We start from the raw sequence: 18,348 nt of genomic DNA on the forward strand, positions 1-18,348 counted from the left end.
TATTTGAAGGGAATTCGTGAACAGGAATAACGACACGTCTAATTGAGTGTGAGTATCTGGTTCGTACCACGTGAATGGGATAGCTATGTTGTATCAAAATAAACTCAAGAGTGGTTATCCTCCAAACAGAAGGAGAAGCTGCTCACCTATGCAGACTAATCTCCTTAATTCGCATTTAACTCTTCATATATTTTTTTCCGAAAACCACATTAGCTTTTTCAGCGAGGAGAAGAAATATCACTTTGGCTTCATTTTTTTAAATCCAACCCTCGTCCTCTTTTTATTATTATTGCCTATTTTATTCAACTTTTACAACTTCTCTAGCACTCAACCGCTCGTAATCACCTGTGGCCTTCGTAATTTTTAATTACCTCACTCCACGAGCAAACAAGCATCGTGAACAATGCCTCTCTTCTTCACTAACCATATCTCATGGTCTGTGGGCTTTTTTTAAGCCCGTCTTTTGCCGGCTTTTATGCTAGTTTGTTTTTCTATTTTTCCACATTTTTTTACCCGTGTCTTTCAGGAGTGAACGCCCCAATTCTTTTCACGTTTCCACATTATGAATCTGAATGGAATTGGGTGACTCATATCTATCAACATGTGCTCCATATTTTCAATCTATAAATAATAGAAATGAATATCCATAGTCATTTCTTCGGAATAATAAGTAGGAATTTTGTTATCCTAAAAATAGGTGAAAAAATGGAAAATTTCACTGGAATTCTCAGGGGGTTGCTCAAGTCTGAAAATAAATGGTTGGGTGGATTTTTGGGACGACTGAAGCCTAAATAAAGGGTAGAAGCAACTCATTTGCAAAGTACCAATAGTGGCATCCCCAAGACGAGCTCCCTCGACACTTGACTTCCTCTGACGGCATCCTCCTCCACCCTCGGGTGACGACAACCAACTTCGTATCAAAAGATAAATTTATACAAGCCCGAGCCCGAACTGCACATGCACACGTGTGCACTAGACTGTATTTTGTAAACATACATTCCACCTACGGGCGATGGTGTGTCGCTGTAAATCCCGAAACATTAATATTAATGTGTCTTCGGCATGTACCTGGTGTACAGTGTGTTGGAAAGCACGATCTCAGTTTTGGTGGATGTGCGGGGAGGGGGTGCAAAGTGCATGCTCAACCACTTCCTCCCACACCCCCACGAGACTCTGTTTCACTGTTCACCCCACCTATCCCCCCTTTTCACTCGAGAATATTTCGTTATTCCGAGAAAACATCAAGAGTGAATTCTTATGCTTATTCCTACTCCCTACGAGGGATATTTCATTTTTATTCCGAGTGCAACTCTGACTTTTCCTCATGGCAAATTACTTCCTTTGTATTGTCGTCCTATTAATATCCCCATGAAAATTTTCTATTATTCATTTATAATTTATTTATAATAAAGAAGGTGAAAAAAAGATAGAACTGATAGGTTGACATTTTTGGAGAAGGTAGCAATTGGAAATAATGGGAAATGCCACGTTTGCCGCCAATAAGAAAATATTAGGGGGGGGGAGGCGATTGCCGCGTGGGGGTCGTGCGAATTGTGAAGAGAGGGGAGGGGTGGACCGTGGCACCGCTAGAGCCTTCCAGTCCGTCGTGATCTACCGAGTCGTTACCACGCGTCGGCGCCTTGTCCGTTTTCTTTACACTTAATCCACATCAAAAACAAAGAGACTCTCTGCCACACATTGTTTTTAACGATTTATATCATATTGTCAGAGTATTTACGAGTGCGTGAGTGTTGAAAAATTTATTGGAGTAATAACTAGTGGTTTAAAGAGTATTCGGAGAGTGTAATGGTGATTTGAAAATCGTAAACATTGGATGATTGGAGGAAGAGCGGGAATAAAGAGAGTTGTCGCAGGCTTCAAGGCCGGTTCGGCGCCACAAAGCCGCAAGGTAGCGCAGTCACTCGTTCGACGTCGCGTCGAGTGGTTCGTGTTTTGTTTTGACGTTGGCTACATAAATTTCAAAATAGTGAATTCCGGGAATTGAACAAAGGGTAGAAAAATCATTGATACCGAATAGCTTCAGTGAAGTTCAGTGTGAATTTTAAGTGCGTTGGTAATTATTATTTTTCGTTGACTGTGACATTTATTGAGTGTTATAATGTGCTCGAAGCTGTCACTTGTGGCAGTCGCCGTGGTGGTGGTGTTTGCTGTCGTCTGGAATGCTGAGGCTCAGTCAAAATCGACGGTGCTGGACAGGATGCAGGAGGACACGGATTTATCAGAGGTGAGTCCATAATGAATTACTAGTCGTTGAGCGTTTATGCAACCGTTGAGATGACGGCTTACATTGGCGAAATTCAAGTGTGAGCGTTCAAGGTTGACTAGCTACATAGGTATAACAGGCTTTCGAGTTTAGCTGGCGTGTCCTTGGGCTTGAAACCGCGTTCTGTCCTTCGGATTCATTGATTTCTCGGGGTTTCGCTCGGTGCATCATCTGGGGGGATATTATTATCATCATCGAGTCCCGGAGATTTTGCTAGTCAAATTCGTTGACCAGTCGGACGCATCCAATGGTCCACCTTTTTCCGGGCTATTTCTTTCTTCATGTATGCATTAAAATCCTTCCATTTTTAAATTAAGAGAGAATCATTCGTTTCGAAAGTGAAGATGAGCATGAGGATATCGAAGATTTAAAATTCTTCCATCGACGAACCAGGGAAAATTTTGGGAGATATCAGAATTCTCAATTTCATTAATGATTCATCATCTTCATGCCGAGATTATTTCTATTCTTGAATTTTCCGGACATCTGATTTCAGGAAACATTTGATTGAGATTCTCGGCATTTTGAATCTTGGAAATGATGAAATCTGATTAAGTCTCAATTTTACTTCCGTTACTCAGAAATGTAGGAATACTGAAATCTCATCCATTTGCTTATCTTTCATGGAGAAAATACCAAATGAAGAGTTTTCCATCGGAAATTCACCTAGATATGACGGATCTGGACATTCTGTAAAATCACTACATAAATTGACATTGCTTATTGATTTTCTTGTCAAATCCGTACACTCGATTTAAAAAGCATCGTAGCATAAAATTCAAACATTGAAAGTATAATATCCTTAGTTTACTGTTGTCATTATCTAGGAATTGTCTTGTTGTCGGTGGGTAATTGGTAATTAAGTTTATTGTCAATGGCTTTTAATAGATTCTTGAAGGTATAAAAAACCTTTGTAGTTCGTTGATCGCGTTAGGGTTTTATTGAGGCGTAAAAACGTCACATAACTCTGCGAATTTTTATTTCCTCGATTACTCCATTACAATTAACTTTATTTCACGGGATTGATGAGTCATTGGTACGTGAGGGGCGTCGGTCTTTTTAATGAATTGAGGCAGGTTGTTGATCTTGAGAATAACAATTTGGTGATGAGGTTTGGTCCTGGGTGTTGGTGGAGGTAAAAACATCTGCGATTTTTCATCATTTGCGTCTCACAGGTGTCTCTTGCTACCAGATGTTATCTAGCCCAACATTATAGAATGATATTTTTGTCATTCCAGTCAATGCTCGAAAACGTTAAAATCCCATTAGGGATAATTGGAATTTTTCAATTATCCCATTAAGGGGATAATTGGAATTTTTTCAATTATCCCATTAAGGGCATAATTGAAATTTTTAATTTTAATTGATCGATTTTTCGTTGGGAATTCTGTAAACAACAATACAGTAACAGTACAGCTCGTACCATTCATTAATCTCGAATCAATGATGTGTACGTAGCGGGTGACTCTTGCATGTCGCATGACTCAAACGTGCGATTTTCTCGCCGACAAAAACGTTGCGCTCGGTACCTCCCGCAACTTCCGGTACAGCACCAGTTATGCAGACTGTGTGTTTGATATACAATAAATTCAGAGCTGGTGTATACGATGCGATGTGATGAAAAAAAAAAATCCATCGCAGACTACAGGCCGCCCTCCCTTTATTCACAATTTTTTTTTCACCCCGCGCAATTGTTTCAGAGTAGCTTTTTTTTCTTTCCGTTGGTGTTTCATTTTATTTCATTCGTATCGCGGTGTGGATCTCGCTGGGAGAATAACCCCGGAGACGAACCGTATGTCGACTGCGCAAAGTGATTATTTTTTGCCGAGAGGAATCCACTGTTGTATTACCACCAGGAGATATTATTTTTACTCCAGGGTGACCTCCCAATTGTCGAGTCAAGGGCGAGAGAATTCTTGACCGCCCATTTTCTCACATTTTTATATCTACTCTTTTTTGTTTGCTTCTCGATTTTTTTCTGGCAAATTAGTATCAGAGGTTCCCTCAAACTTTCTCCCACAGGTTGAAAAAAAAAAGTCTAGAGATCCCGCATGGTCGAGTTTCATTGGAATTATGATTCCTCTCGTGTATAGGCACCCACATATTTTTTTTAATACATATCCTCAGTTCATCTTTATTCCTCCTCGGACAGATATTTTCCACTTCCCACATTCTTGTACTTGAGACTATATTTTTCCGCTTCCTACGTTACACTTTGTACTTATATACGGGTGTTACGTAGAGGAGACACTATTCAGGGGCTAATCCACCCGAGATTCCATTACGTATTGGCTACAACTTCACAACTTTTTGAATTTTTTATAAAAATTTATCCAAGGGAATCTGGATTCTAATGCGGACAATTCACATTTTTTTTCCTGTGTAGCGACACGTTTAAACTCTTAATGACTCATTCTCGGTTTATCATATTTAATTGGGAGTAAAAGTGATGAAGAGTTGTGGGTTGAGAGTGATCTAACGAGAGCCAGGGGGAAAGAACAACAAATTATTTGAAAACGTAATTCAGGCCAATCAACGGGTTCGGGAGCAATTGACTCCCATGACGTAGTCGAACGATACTAATTGGTTAATTGAAGCTTGTCGGGGACGAATTTTCTTCCTGAATTCCTCTTGTTATATTTTTTTTTTCTTTTATCTGAGTTTTCCTCAGAGATTGCAGTCTGAGCGGGTGGGACATTGTTCAATCTGAAAAGGGAATCCACCAGGGAATTAAGACTCTCATCAAAGTAAAAATCGTTAGGAATCAATAGTCCATGTGACTTTTCGATTGCACATAAATCGATCTGGCCTTCACTAATTTATTCTATTCGTACCTGTCACTCTTCTCTCTTCACTCTCCCGTTGATTCCCGCGTCGCAGACAAAAGGTGTACGCAGCGACCGGATGTGTCACGCATTTTAGAAAATCGATAGTCACTCGACCAAACAATTCGTCCAATCGATTTGCGGTGAATGGCAGCTGTCATGCCACTGGATATAATGCAATCTGCGGGATATTGTCCTACGTGACACTTGAGGGCTCGAGCATCGACTCGCCATATCTAGTCTCCTCTTCTCCTCTTCTCCTCTTATATGGAAAAAAAAGAGAGACAATGTAAGAAGGTTGATATGGTGGCCATGAGAATTACCGGATGTGGGACCTCCCAGAGAGATGCATCATCAATTAAATTCAGTAGCCCCCGTTGTTAAAAAAAAAAAAACGAAACAATGAAATTCCGGCAACAGTTGGCTAGAAATTTCGAGGAGAGTGACATTAAATTCACTGGTGAGCCCAAATGGATACTCTGGAAATTCCCCTCTAGGCTGCATCAACTGAACACACGACATGAGTAATCGAGCGAGTAGCATTTGCATAAGTCTCGTCCTAATGTATTTACCTATAGTGCATTCAGCCTCTGATACGATATTGGGACTCACTGCACATCCGTTATTTGCGATAAAAATGTTTATGATTGCATCCAGTATTCGATATACGTCGAACGTGGTTGAACGTGGTCGGTCTGGCAAAGCAGATGTGCACAAAAGCGTTAAATTTAATTTGCCTGTTGCAAAAAACAATGTTGTGGGATAACGGTATCGATATGTTATTAGAAATGTAATCTCTCGGGGATTGCGATATGTTTTGATATCAAATATATCATAGAATAATGAAGACCGTGGTTTTGTTGGTTGTTTTCGAATGTAATTGCGATTCGTAACGGCACATTGTTCTCAAACCACTTGCAGCAGATCCCCCTTGGCATTCCATTCCTCTGACTAATTATCTTCACTTGGGTTTTCTCAGAACTAGTCCATCACATATTGGAGGAAAATAGTATCAATTGTGATGATTGAGTGATGTAATAAAATATTGGTGAATAAAATTCTCGCAGCTGGCTGTGGCACTTTGAATGAAAATTCAACCGACTGTAGACAAGAATATTGTGGATCGCGTTGATGAGCAATTTCGCAGTGTCGCATCAAGAGACACTTGAAGAATCGTGATCATGTAGCAATCAGTACGGGTAATTACCCCTGTTTATGGCCGTACGATAGAGGGATAGTGGTTAGTCTCTACAAAGCCCATGGGCTATCGCATCGGCTTACAACCGGAAATCGATAGTCTCGGTAGATCTCGAGGAATTGCATTCAGGATTATGTGCGTGCGCGTAAAGATCCAATCCCAGTTGGCATGGGTATCAATTTTATCGACTGGAATACAACAGCAGTTTAAGACGGTCGAGTTGATTTCATCTCCCAGTCGTTGCGCAATCCCCTGAACTCCCTTAAGTGGCTTAATTTTTTTTATTCCATCTAGTATTTCCGGGAATTGTCTCTTATTAGGTTCACAGAAGAAGAGAGGATACTCATACAAATCATTCCATTCGTTCAATATTGATGATTTTATTTGGTGATTATGTCACCTCAATTGCAGCCCAATGACACTCGTCATTACACACGTGTCGCAATATTCTTGGCTATTGGCAGTGTCAATTTTCTGCCGGAGACGGGTGTGGATTCATTCACTCTCAGTTTTCAAAAGAACGGGAAGTGTTTTCTCAATTTCCGAGTGGTTTTCATTCACTTGACCGACTATTTCGAATATTACTGTTTCAGTCAGCACTGTTTCTTGTCAGGGAAAATGTTCACCTGCATATGGCCAATTACGACAGTGAATTCAGTTCACGTTGACTCCATTGGAAGATGGAATTCCATTTTCTTTTTTTTTTTTTTCATCTCAATTTGGGGTGGAGGTCACGTGCAGTGCTTGCGACCTCTTTTGGTATTGATTGTTTTGCAGTGGGGCACGTGGTCCAGGAGAAAAGAAGATACAGGGATATTGAAAGGAGACAATAATTTAATGTAGTTAGAAATGGTACTGGTCCTGGTGTAGGTTTGAGAGACTTTATGGTCCGGAGTTTGGCTCCGCCATGAGAGGGATCATTCGCATCGTCAAAATAACTCAAGCCCATATTTAACTTGATGGCAAGTGGATTCTGCTCCAGTTCTCTAGGAATTCAATATTGTAAATGGAGTATTTGAATATGAATTGTGCAATGGTGGGGAGGTGGATTGAAATACATTTTTACTCAGAAATAATTTGCCGCCTGATGGGCTCTATCCAATAACTTAATTCAAAATGTCTGTGCGCTGCTGCATCTCATGAAATGTATGTACGATCGAATGCGTGAATGCCGAAAAGGTTGACTATATTACGTGACATTTTCATATGGCGCTTCCCGCAACGAAAAGACCGACGCGATTTATATGCTAATCGGTGGTACTCTTGGTTTTTTTTTTTGTGTATCAGTATTACCATAACATCAATTCGAAACGTCTATCGATCGTGAAGCCGCCGAAATACGAGTTCAAACAGTCTCTCGGGCTATTGGCAATATCCACATATTTACATTGAACCAGTATCGTTAGCGTATTCACCCAAATGTGAAATACATCTCAGATGAGGGCCAAAATTGTTCAGCTTCATTAATCAGTAGGATGCTGCGATATTTGTGAGAGGTTTCACTCTGCTGTGGTTGATGATATTCTTCTATCAGCATCCCAGTTGTTATTTCGGTGATTGCTCACTGATTAATTGAATTGATAACGAAAACAGTCATGCTGTCTGACAATCCAACACTTTCAACGTCTACGAATTCATAACCAATTTCCCCATTCATAACCCAACTATTACCAAACGCCTCAATCCATCCCGACACAATGGTTTTGTCCTCAGTAACCCACCGATGAAACCCTAGTATTTGATCATCCCCGTGGAAGCACTGTTGACTCGTACGTGATAATTGATTAGCAATCGGTTCAGTGAATCTTTCAGGGTTTGGTGTCAATAGTGATTGATGAATTATTACACCGAAACGGTAAACGTTGTCTCCAATCAGATACACCATTGCCTATTCGTCAAGGCTATAGGGTATTGCATGTGGCCCATGCGGCCCATGCGGCTCAAATTTATGGGTGAGACTAATGAATTTAGGCTTTGATGTTGGAAATAGGTATTCAGTAAATGTGACCTTGCATCAGGCTTTCATTGGCCCATCAGGTCAATGAGACTTAAAAGGCAAATTTCCACTGACTAAATACACACTTTAATTGAATTGAATTGAGTTGAATGGCCCTTTATGGTTGGGATTTGACCAGTGAACCTCAGAGACTCCAACGACGATTACGTGGTTGACCACTGGCTGATTGATCCTGCGGTGCCGCAAGGAAGTGCCAGTGGACTTCTATTGGATTGAATTCAGTCTCAGGATAAATTTCACCACTTGTAATGGGCAAATGGAATAAGGAAAAAAAATGCGTAATATAATAACGCACGGAGATGGATAGAATCCCGAGAGAGTCAAAGTACAATATCACCTTTAGTAAGAGGTCAACGTATATCGACAATCCTGGACATGAGCACTAAGAAGATTCGGAAATGAGGACGGAAGATATCTCTAGGGTTGGGATGATGGAGTCACTGGAAAATGGCTATTCCCAGGGGAGTGGTGAGGATCCGGTGCGGAAAAGGGACAATTCACCCGGAGAAGGTGGATGGATAATCTTTTCTGAATGTATCCGCTGAATTAGATTGGCTCATCTTTTCTGATGGATTCTGTCGCGATCTCTTGATCATTCAATGTATCTTGTTCGGTAGTGTTGTACATTCAGCATATCGTTACAGTCGTTTCACTATAGATCCAAATGGGTCAGGGAATTTGCTGGTTGAGCACACGGTTATTAGTTTTCGTGGTTAACGTAATGCGGTTGGTCTAGTGTATGTTTCACTTGCTCAATAGACAATCAATTGTGGAATTCATTAATAAAGACGACAGTCTAGTCCCTTCATAACCGCATCAGCGAATATAAGACATTATCAACGCCAACCGCTCCCTTTGCCAAATCCATGAACATTCCTCCAAGTCACATTCACCAGTCTCTCTACAGTATCTCACATTGTATTAACAGTTGCAAACCCGAGTCAACTATAAATACCCGGTAGTCTCTCTATGTCACGATTCTCTCTGGCCCTCAAAACCACTGTCTCCCTTTATTCGCACCTCTGAGTCCTTCGTATATGCAACCTCTCTCTTGTTCCTTTCATTCCGTCACGGTTTCTCGTAATTTCAGTCGTTTCTCTGGTATCCCATCTACTCCCTCACAAACGTCACGGGGAAAACCGCCCTCTTAACCAGCCATATCTATTCTCTAGACTACACCACAGCCATTACAATGGATCTCGATAGTTTCGGTAATATTGGAGCTCTTCGTTATTGAGTACAGTCGTTAGTTTCGCTATTTTTATGGACATCTGGAGATTATGGGCTTCGGGTATAATTCGTGGGGAGAGGAGTAGGAAAGGGACACAGGCCCCAGGTAAAGGCTCTCGGTCGTTGGCAGTCGAACTAGGACTCTCGGTATATGGTCAGACGCAAATGCATCTGTGTTCCAGAATACAAATCAATTCTCACAATGAAATAAAGCAAACGCTCAATCTGGTGCACCATCAACGAATTGAAAATGAAAGTGAAATATTGCATGTCGAGTTTCCACCGGTTGTTATGTTGAAGGATTTTCTTTTTTAATGCATTTTAGACTTTCGCAAAACTTTTGCATGGGTAGTGGTCAGGCTTTCCGGAAAGCCGGATGTCTACTTTCATACCGCATCTTTCATTCTATCCCGGTAAAATGTAATGCAATACTCCTGAGTCCCTAGCCATCCGCCATGTGACACCGGAGAGTTGGAAATATTGCGAAAATACACGGCATTAGCGGTGGCATCGTGTTACCGGTTATAGACATCCCCATTCTCATCTTGCCTTTCTCAATTCTGAAAGAAAAAAAAACCACTTGGAGTGCTTCCTCGGGGAATACATTGGGATCATTCGTCCCCATAATGCTGCAATGCAATGTTCTTAAAAAAAACCTTATTTTAATTTTTCGAACATTTTAATCTGATACGGATATAAGTCTGAGAAACATTTGATAAATTATTTTTTACTAGGCATTGAAGAAAATAGAATACAATAACAAAAATATGTTTCCTCGAAAAAAAATATAAAAGCCCGGGGAAGCCCCCTAATGATTCCCGAATTAATATCAATCATCCCGTCCACCCTCGACATTAAGAAGTGATGAATGTCATGTTGTAACAACCCCTCAGTTTGTCGGTTTCATGGAGGGTTTTTGTTATTCAAAAAAGCCTCATGTCAGAGAAAGGTGGTCGAAAAAAACAAGGGCAATGACGACGCAACTAACCGGAAGTTCCTATCGGGGCGAATGAATCGATAACTCGCGACCTTGAGCCATTTTGTCGCCATCGACTGGCAACTCGAGAAAAATAGGGCCTCTCGCGTACACCTATATACTCGAATGGGCTATCGCAAGTACCGAAGAAACTAGAGGAAATAACCTGAAATACAGCTGAAAATGAACAGAGTCACTGAAAGTACGACCAAACAACTTTCCAATTGGCTTGAATGCTCTCTTTGCTCGGCTTGTTGATTCGCTCGAAAATCTTGCCAACTCCCTCTTGTTGTCTTTTAGATTCCAGAGGAACCGCCCAACTTTTCCTATTACAACAATTTAATCCGTGACTCGCTATTTTCCCAACAATCGATTATTTTTTGCTGATGGAAAAATTCTATGAGGGATATATGTAGCTGGAAAATGGGGTATTGGGTCGGTTTGGAGTTGTGGGTGAGGTAGGGGAATTGTAGAGGATGGTCTAGGATACTTATTCGGAAGGATCATACGCAATCTGTCGGGGACGAATAGCATTTTGTCGAGAGGACTTGGTACAGATAGGAAAGAGGAAGAGGATGAGGAGGATGAGGAGGAGGGAAAAGCCACAAGGAGCGGTCAGTACCGGCGGGTGATAACCGATGGACCGGTGGCATTGCTATGAATCATAGACTTCCGGTATATACTATTATGTGCCTTCGTACCGGTATATAATATATAACGATACATTCGAGATGTGTTTAGCACTTTTGAACCATTTACTATGGACCAATGGGTCCTTCAATGGGTGATTGCTGAATTATTTGCACGTTTCAAAAAATCCGAGCGCCCGACTCATTAGGGGAAGAGGGATAATAAGAAAAATCACGAATTGAAATATTTAATTTCACTTAAATGGAGTGGAGATGTATTCAGGCGGGATGTTGTCGACTTTGGCGGGTTTAAATAATTGAAAAACTGTATGAGAATTTTTTTCAATGTTGGCGAGATATTCTACTCGCTCTCGCATTTTTTCCCGGATTTTTTTTTTTTTCTTGCAGAGAGTGTCTGGCGTTCTTACTCCTACCTCGGTTATTACATATTTATGCGAGCGCCGAACCGTGTTGATATCAATATTTTATCGGTGGCTATTTTTTCTATTGAATCGATAGGATTTCACCTTTTGCTCTTTGATTTTAACGCAAGTGGATTTCAATTTTATTGTTTGAAAATTTGAACTCGTTCTCTCTAGTAGATTGGGCAAGATGGTGTTATTAACGAGGCATGTTGATTTTGCCGAGGTGATGAATGGGAATATTATGCAAATATGCTAATTGAAACATGGAGGAGGTGAATTTTGGTGAGGAAGGTCAAGCGTATTCAGAGGGTGTGAAAGTGAAGCCACAAATTTTGAGGGACGTTTGAGAATAGCCGAAACCGCGGAACCAAGTCTCTAGAGAGTCCAACCTCTCGTCTCCGCTGGACGTCTCGTCAACCCTTGGCATCATTTCCCCAACTATTGCCCCTTGGTATTACCTCAGGGTGTTGAGGTAGATGATGCTTGAGTGCGTCTGGTTAATTAGCTTGTCGCTGGACTATCTCTTCGACATTCACGAGTTTCTCCGTTGCGGTCTTCCTATTTTGCATTCTCAACTCCGAAAGCCCCTTTAATAATTGAGGCTCCTCCATTAAGAATAGAATGCAATGTATTCCTTTTGAATTTAAAATTTTTTTCTTCACCCTAGAATTTTCCAGTTATTTTCTTTTGCATTCCGAAAAAAATCGTCACGCACAGGAAAATAAATTGACAATTACATAAAACCTGGTGAGGACGGCGTTGAATTCGCTGACGATTTTTATTCCCACGAGAGATTTCAATTGTCTGTGACGGATGGAAAAAAAAAAATCTAAAAATGTAGAGTAAAATTTCGATTTAAATTGAAATCTCGAGAGCTCTTGTCCACAGCGTGCAATATCGAGGATTTTTTTTTTTCATACGCTATTTCATGTGAATTTTTTTTTCAACTTTGCGTTGGCTTTTCATCCAGCGAATTGCACTCAATATTCTCGGATAATTATGATAAATCCGTAGGATCACTGCGTGTTCCGGTTCTGAGGGTAGATGGTTGTTTATTTATTTGGATTGGCGATTGAAAAAAAAGTCTTGTTGGAACATTTATTCGGAGGTTGTGTTTTGGGACATTGGGGAGGTAAAATACATGACATGGGAGCAGGTGTTTGAAATCGAGAATACTGGAGAAAAACAAAGGGGTTGATATTGGAGGGTTGGAGGGGCGGTTTTTTTTTTGCATATTGTTTACTTTATTTCATTCACTCCTGTATTTTGCAGGGAGGCACTATCTTTTTCCATTGACAGATAAAAATGATAAGTTTCGGTTTTACTTGGAAGAGAGCTGATTGGTTGGAGGATGCTTTGTTTAGGGAAAGAAATAGATTGAGCGTGGCAGATAGTATCGACTCGGTCTATTCTTCGTTTGAAGGTGGTTACCCCGATGACAGAGTCTGAATATCGATAGGTACTTACTCCGAGATATCTCGACCTACTTGATACACCAAGATTTCTCGTAATGATATGTCGCATTCATAGTTTCTACACGCCATTCTCAATGGATTACAGTTTCAGTGCACGTATTGATATAATGATTGTCCTCTCAGCCATCGAAATTTTCTAGAACAAATTCAACCGCTGATTATAGCAGATGAATAATGAATACCACCGATATTTGCTCCTCTCTCTCTTTCTCTCTCTCTCTCTCTCTCTCCCTCGCTCTCTCGATATTTTATCAATTTTTTTTACATTGATTTTGCAATTTCTTCTCGCTCGTTTTGTATATCAAGGGGACCACGTAATGGAATAATTTAGAACCGTATTCGTTCGGTCATTCGTGTGCCGACTGCTGCTGCCCTGCAGCTGGCACGTTCGATTAATTAGCCGGAAATAGCGAAAACGGTGGACAGCTGGAGCGAATTCCGGGGAATTCCTCCCCCTCCTCCCCTTCCAGTCTATTATATTGGCAAATATTTTCACACGTAATTTTTCGAATTTTTCTCAGCGTTCAGAGTATTTATGAGGTTTCAGAGTGTTGAACCTCGATGCGAAAAATTGAATCAATTGAACTGAGCAAAAATTCATCAGGGTGTGGATAAAAAAAAATTGTTTCCTCTTTTATGATGCGTAAATAGCATACCGTAAAATCCGTGATTATTTTTTTTTAGTGTTGCATTTTATTCTCACTGTTGGATTTTTATTTATTTATTTTTTCAAAAAGCTCTCTTGTACATTCTCTCTCAAAATTAACAGTTCACGTAAAAAGCTGCAATGAAAAAAAAAATATATATATATAATACAATATAAATATTGTCGTGGGTTGAGAGTTTTAGGCTATTGATTATCTCAAATTGCAGTGTAATTGAGTGGTTTTTTTTCGCATATGGAGGGAATATAATTCTTTCTCGCAAATGAAAACGACATGCTACACCACTGTTTGCATTAAAAATTACGATGTTGAGCCATTAAAAGAATATCTCCACCCCAGGATAATTCGGTTGGTTTCCCTCTATACGCCACCATCGTAACTTCCCATTTAATGTCGTTCATGTGAATTCGATTTTGCTATTATTCTTCTCGATTTAGCACCAACTTTTTACATCCATCTACTAAAATGATATCTCTGTCAATATGGAAGAGGAACAATATTTTGAGAAAATATATCCACTTTTTTTATTTATCGAGAAATAGCTATAATACCCCGGGAAATTAACACACCGGGGAATCCAGGGACTGGCAAAATGGACACATAGAAAATAACGGTCCATTAATCCGCTGGCGGTGTTGTTGAATAAAAATACAATGCTACCCCGTAAAGCGACTTTGGTACTTCATTATCATGGGAATTTCACCCCTACGCAACTTTCGTACCAATGGGAGTACTCATCTATGCTAGTATTTGTACAGCAGTTACTGGTGCAATATGTATAATGAAATATAGATAGTCGAGGAGATGAATTCTCATCCGCGAAATAGAGTTGATATGGATTATTGGGTTAAGTCAACATTGAGTTTGAAATTGATATTTCAGATGGTTAGGCTAGTTAGATAGATAAAGAGGAGAACATTAGCAGCATAATAAATGAGAAATGTTTCGTAATAAAAAGACTCTCGGGAGAATTGTTTCAAAAATTGACAAGTGGAATTTAAAAAAAAAGAAACGCGTGTTTAAATCGGGTACTAGTGGTGCCTCAAGTCAGATAATCCTCTGCCATTCGTTACTTCTCAAGCCATATAACTTTTCATTAAAAAAAAAAAAATTGGACAGGCTGCGGACGAGGTTGGGATAGCCAAGTGGGTCTTTGAATTGTGGCTAGTATATACTATTGGACATGGAATATCGTGGGTGACTTGTGATATTTTCCTCGAAACTGGTGAAAGGATTTCTCACTCGTAAAAAGGGTATTCTGAGGACAGCACTAAATTCTCATTGGGAAAATGCACAAACTCGGTGGTAAATTGCCGAACAATGGTCAGAGAAAGTTCTTATTTACTGTTCCCTTGAAATCGCAGCTTTTTAGAGACACATCTCGACGAGATGAACGATACCACCAACTTTCTGCATTCCGCAATTTCTTGTCACACTTGTACGTGTGAAGTATGGTTAATATAACTTTAGCGAATGATTCATGAGGGGCAATGATAAACTCCCGGGAGTAGACAACGACGATAACGATGATCATCTCCGTTGGTTGTTTACGATACGGTTCACCATTTTTTTTCTTATTATTTCTTTTTTCTTGGTGGGATGGCGTAGACTTCTTTTCTCTTGCCCCTGGGCACAACCCTACGTATCCGGAGCTCACTATCTTTTTAGCTACAACCCCACGGGAGATCAATGAACAACCAACTCATGAAAATCCATTCTCGGCACACCGTCACTACATGCAATATCGCAGTAAATTTCCTCCTCTATTTCTTGGCAGAAATCCATTTGTTATTACGTTGGATTTTAATTTTACCCTGTTTGACAACTCACTGGAATGAACATTGAACATTTGCGACAAGACTAAACTATCCCGTACTATTTCAAGCCCTTCACGGCAAAAACCAAATTCCGTTAATTAAATTCTGCTGTTGCGAATAAATTTGTTGGCGAAACGAATTCAAATACACAGGCAGACATTTTTTATTCTGAAAAAAAAAGATCATGAAACTTGGGCTTACCGATCATGCACTAATTCATAGCCATCTGTCATTATAACGACTAATAAACCGCGGTCAACTGATGCCGAGGGTATTTGTCCGAAATATGGCAATTGAATGGTATAATTTAATCGTCATAATTCCCACTATCCGCTTTATTCCAATTCCTCTCGAGCATACACGTTTATTTACAACACAAACATGATAATAACTCCATTGTCAAACTAGAAAGTCATTAGCACACCACTGGATGAATCTGAGGGAAGAACACTCAGGTTCCAACAGTTTTGCGACCTAATCCACCCACTCGTCGGCACTGGGCTATGCCTTTACCATTCGTGTGGCTTAACCCTTTTCCAAAGTTGAGGATATGTTCTTGAATATATCCATAGGTTTCTCCATCCAAGAGTTTCCTAACTATGAGTATCTGTACTGACAAAGGTCTTCATAAGTTACTTGGAGGTATAATATTGCAGGAATCCCCTCAATGTTGTTTCAGAAGTTTCCAAAACTGTTTGAACAACGTGCTGGAAACAATAGAATATAGATTTTTTTTTTCTCTTTGCCGGGAAGATATCGTCGGTATTATGACTGTGCCACTCACGCTCAACTATTTTCCCTATCGACGTCGTAAATTTTACAGTGAATTCTCAAACAGTAATCTCAGTCTGAAATTTATTCTTTGAAAATTATTTTCCTAAATTTCCGCTGCACTTCGGATTAAAATATGTCCATTTTCCTTCTCTGGGTTGTATTTATTCAACCCATTTTTTGATTCAATCCCCAATTTTTTATTCAACATATTCGCATACTCCCATAGATTCATGGATATTCATTACAATTGTTGCATCAACGGTCTTTGAATGATATAGAATAAGAATGCATATTTCGTTTGAAATGAAATAATAATTATTTCATTGTTATCCGGTTCGCCTCAGTGGAATATATGAGCGCATTGTACCCTGGTTTAACTCATTGTCAGTAAATCCCCGGGTATATAATATACAGTTGTATTATACATACATTCGTAGTTGGTTTTGCCCTTGCGCGTGGATATTTCACGCCACGTCTTATTCACCATATATCATTCTGGTGTAACACATGGCAGTATCCCTTGAGAGGGCCTGAGGTGCGTTAATTTATCACCGAGAGTATGGCGTGAACCCACGTTTGTTACACCCTGTAGCTTTCCTTTCGTGCGTTCGATTATGCCACAGCAATAAACCTATTTTTACTCAACACAATCATAAACTAATATGCTCATTATCTCGCGAATATCCCGGGTTAATACAATCTACCGTTTTCTGGAAAAATTTCATATCCCTTAAAAGCTTGATAATTTTCACAATCCTATCGCTGTATAGAACAATTTGTGAAGCTCTTGCTCCAGATCTCCTTATTTCTTCTAGAAATTTTGGTTAAAAAATTCGTCTCATAAAAGCTCTCTCGTTCTTCGTACCTACGAGATTGATTTCTCCCCTCCCCCTCCAAGATTGATAACAACTCCGATATGCTTTTCAAGTGAAAGATTAACCTCCATTCCCGACAGGTACCTACGCCCCGCTTGAAACTGAATCGATTGAACATTTCGCTGATGGCAGCATTTTTCATGCCTCACATCTCCAACAATTCTCCACGACACTTTGAAGAGCCACCTCATCCGAGGATACACTTGCAATTCTATTTTACCCCTGAATTTATCCCAGTCAACTCAATGCTTCCCCCAAACTCCCAAATATTTCAACCGTTGAATGATTCATGCCAACCCATCAAACCCATCACTCCTGGCGTATACAACCCCTCCTCCTAAAACTTAAAGTACCTGATTACCGTAATGCACATTTCCATCTCCGTTCTTAATTTGTTTCTTCCGGATGTATGCTAATGCAGTTGCTCCAGTAGTCGTCGAGTCCAATGAACCTCCCAACCCAACTTTCGTATCTGAGCTAAAACTTGTGCCTCAAATTACTTTCTACAATCAAAAAGACTTGATATACAGGAAAAGTCTGTTTGGCCCACGTGATTTTTTCTCCACTTTGAATAGAAGATGTACGCTCGTCGCAACCATTCAGTCAATTCCCAGACATTCTTCCTAAATTCAAGTTCCTCGCTGTAAAATGACGATGGGAAATTTCGTGTTGACATGGCAGTAAATCTTGAGGCTGTGGGATGAGGCATGTCGTTTTATTCTGGGATCGCCAACTGGTGAAAGCCTTTCCGGCTCTGCAAATCTCGCGGATTATGCATACAGAATTCACACTCGGTCCAGTTGCTTTGACTCTCAGCATTATCGAGGAATTGTTGAGAATGGAGACTGGCTCCTCCAGATGAACTGAGAGTTATTCAGCGTCTCGTTATAACGGAGATGGATGTGCATTGATTTTGTGGATTTTGATTGGATCAGTCTTGCAGATGTGCCGGTGTAATGGTTACAGTCCAGTGGATCTTTTGTTTTTGATCGAAGGACGAGTGATTGTGAATTCTTCTGATGATTTAGGGCCTCCATTCCTCGCGCAGAAATGAAAAATCTTCCATATCATACCCAAATACTTCATTTTTTCTTACGATATGGATTTGTTCTTTTATACATCTCTTGGCGGAGTTAACACATCTCGTTTTTTTTTTTT

At 40.1% G+C, this 18,348-nt stretch overlaps 1 protein-coding gene across 5 annotated transcripts in view; it reads left to right on the forward strand.

The window, feature by feature from the left end:
- Positions 1-1,614: 1,614 nt before the first annotated feature.
- The window catches only part of LOC105265900 (fasciclin-1), a 107,992-nt gene continuing 91,258 nt past the window's right edge, over positions 1,615-18,348 (forward strand). For all 5 annotated transcript variants that reach the window (XM_011303706.1, XM_011303709.1, XM_011303707.1 and 2 more), the window contains exon 1: positions 1,615-2,245. In XM_011303706.1, coding sequence (XP_011302008.1) covers positions 2,120-2,245 — 126 coding nt within the window. In that variant the 5' untranslated portion in view covers positions 1,615-2,119. The remainder of the gene's footprint in view (positions 2,246-18,348) is intronic.

Source organism: Fopius arisanus, unplaced genomic scaffold, assembly GCF_000806365.1.
Source record: "Fopius arisanus strain USDA-PBARC FA_bdor unplaced genomic scaffold, ASM80636v1 scaffold00033, whole genome shotgun sequence".
Taxonomy (NCBI): domain Eukaryota; kingdom Metazoa; phylum Arthropoda; class Insecta; order Hymenoptera; family Braconidae; genus Fopius; species Fopius arisanus.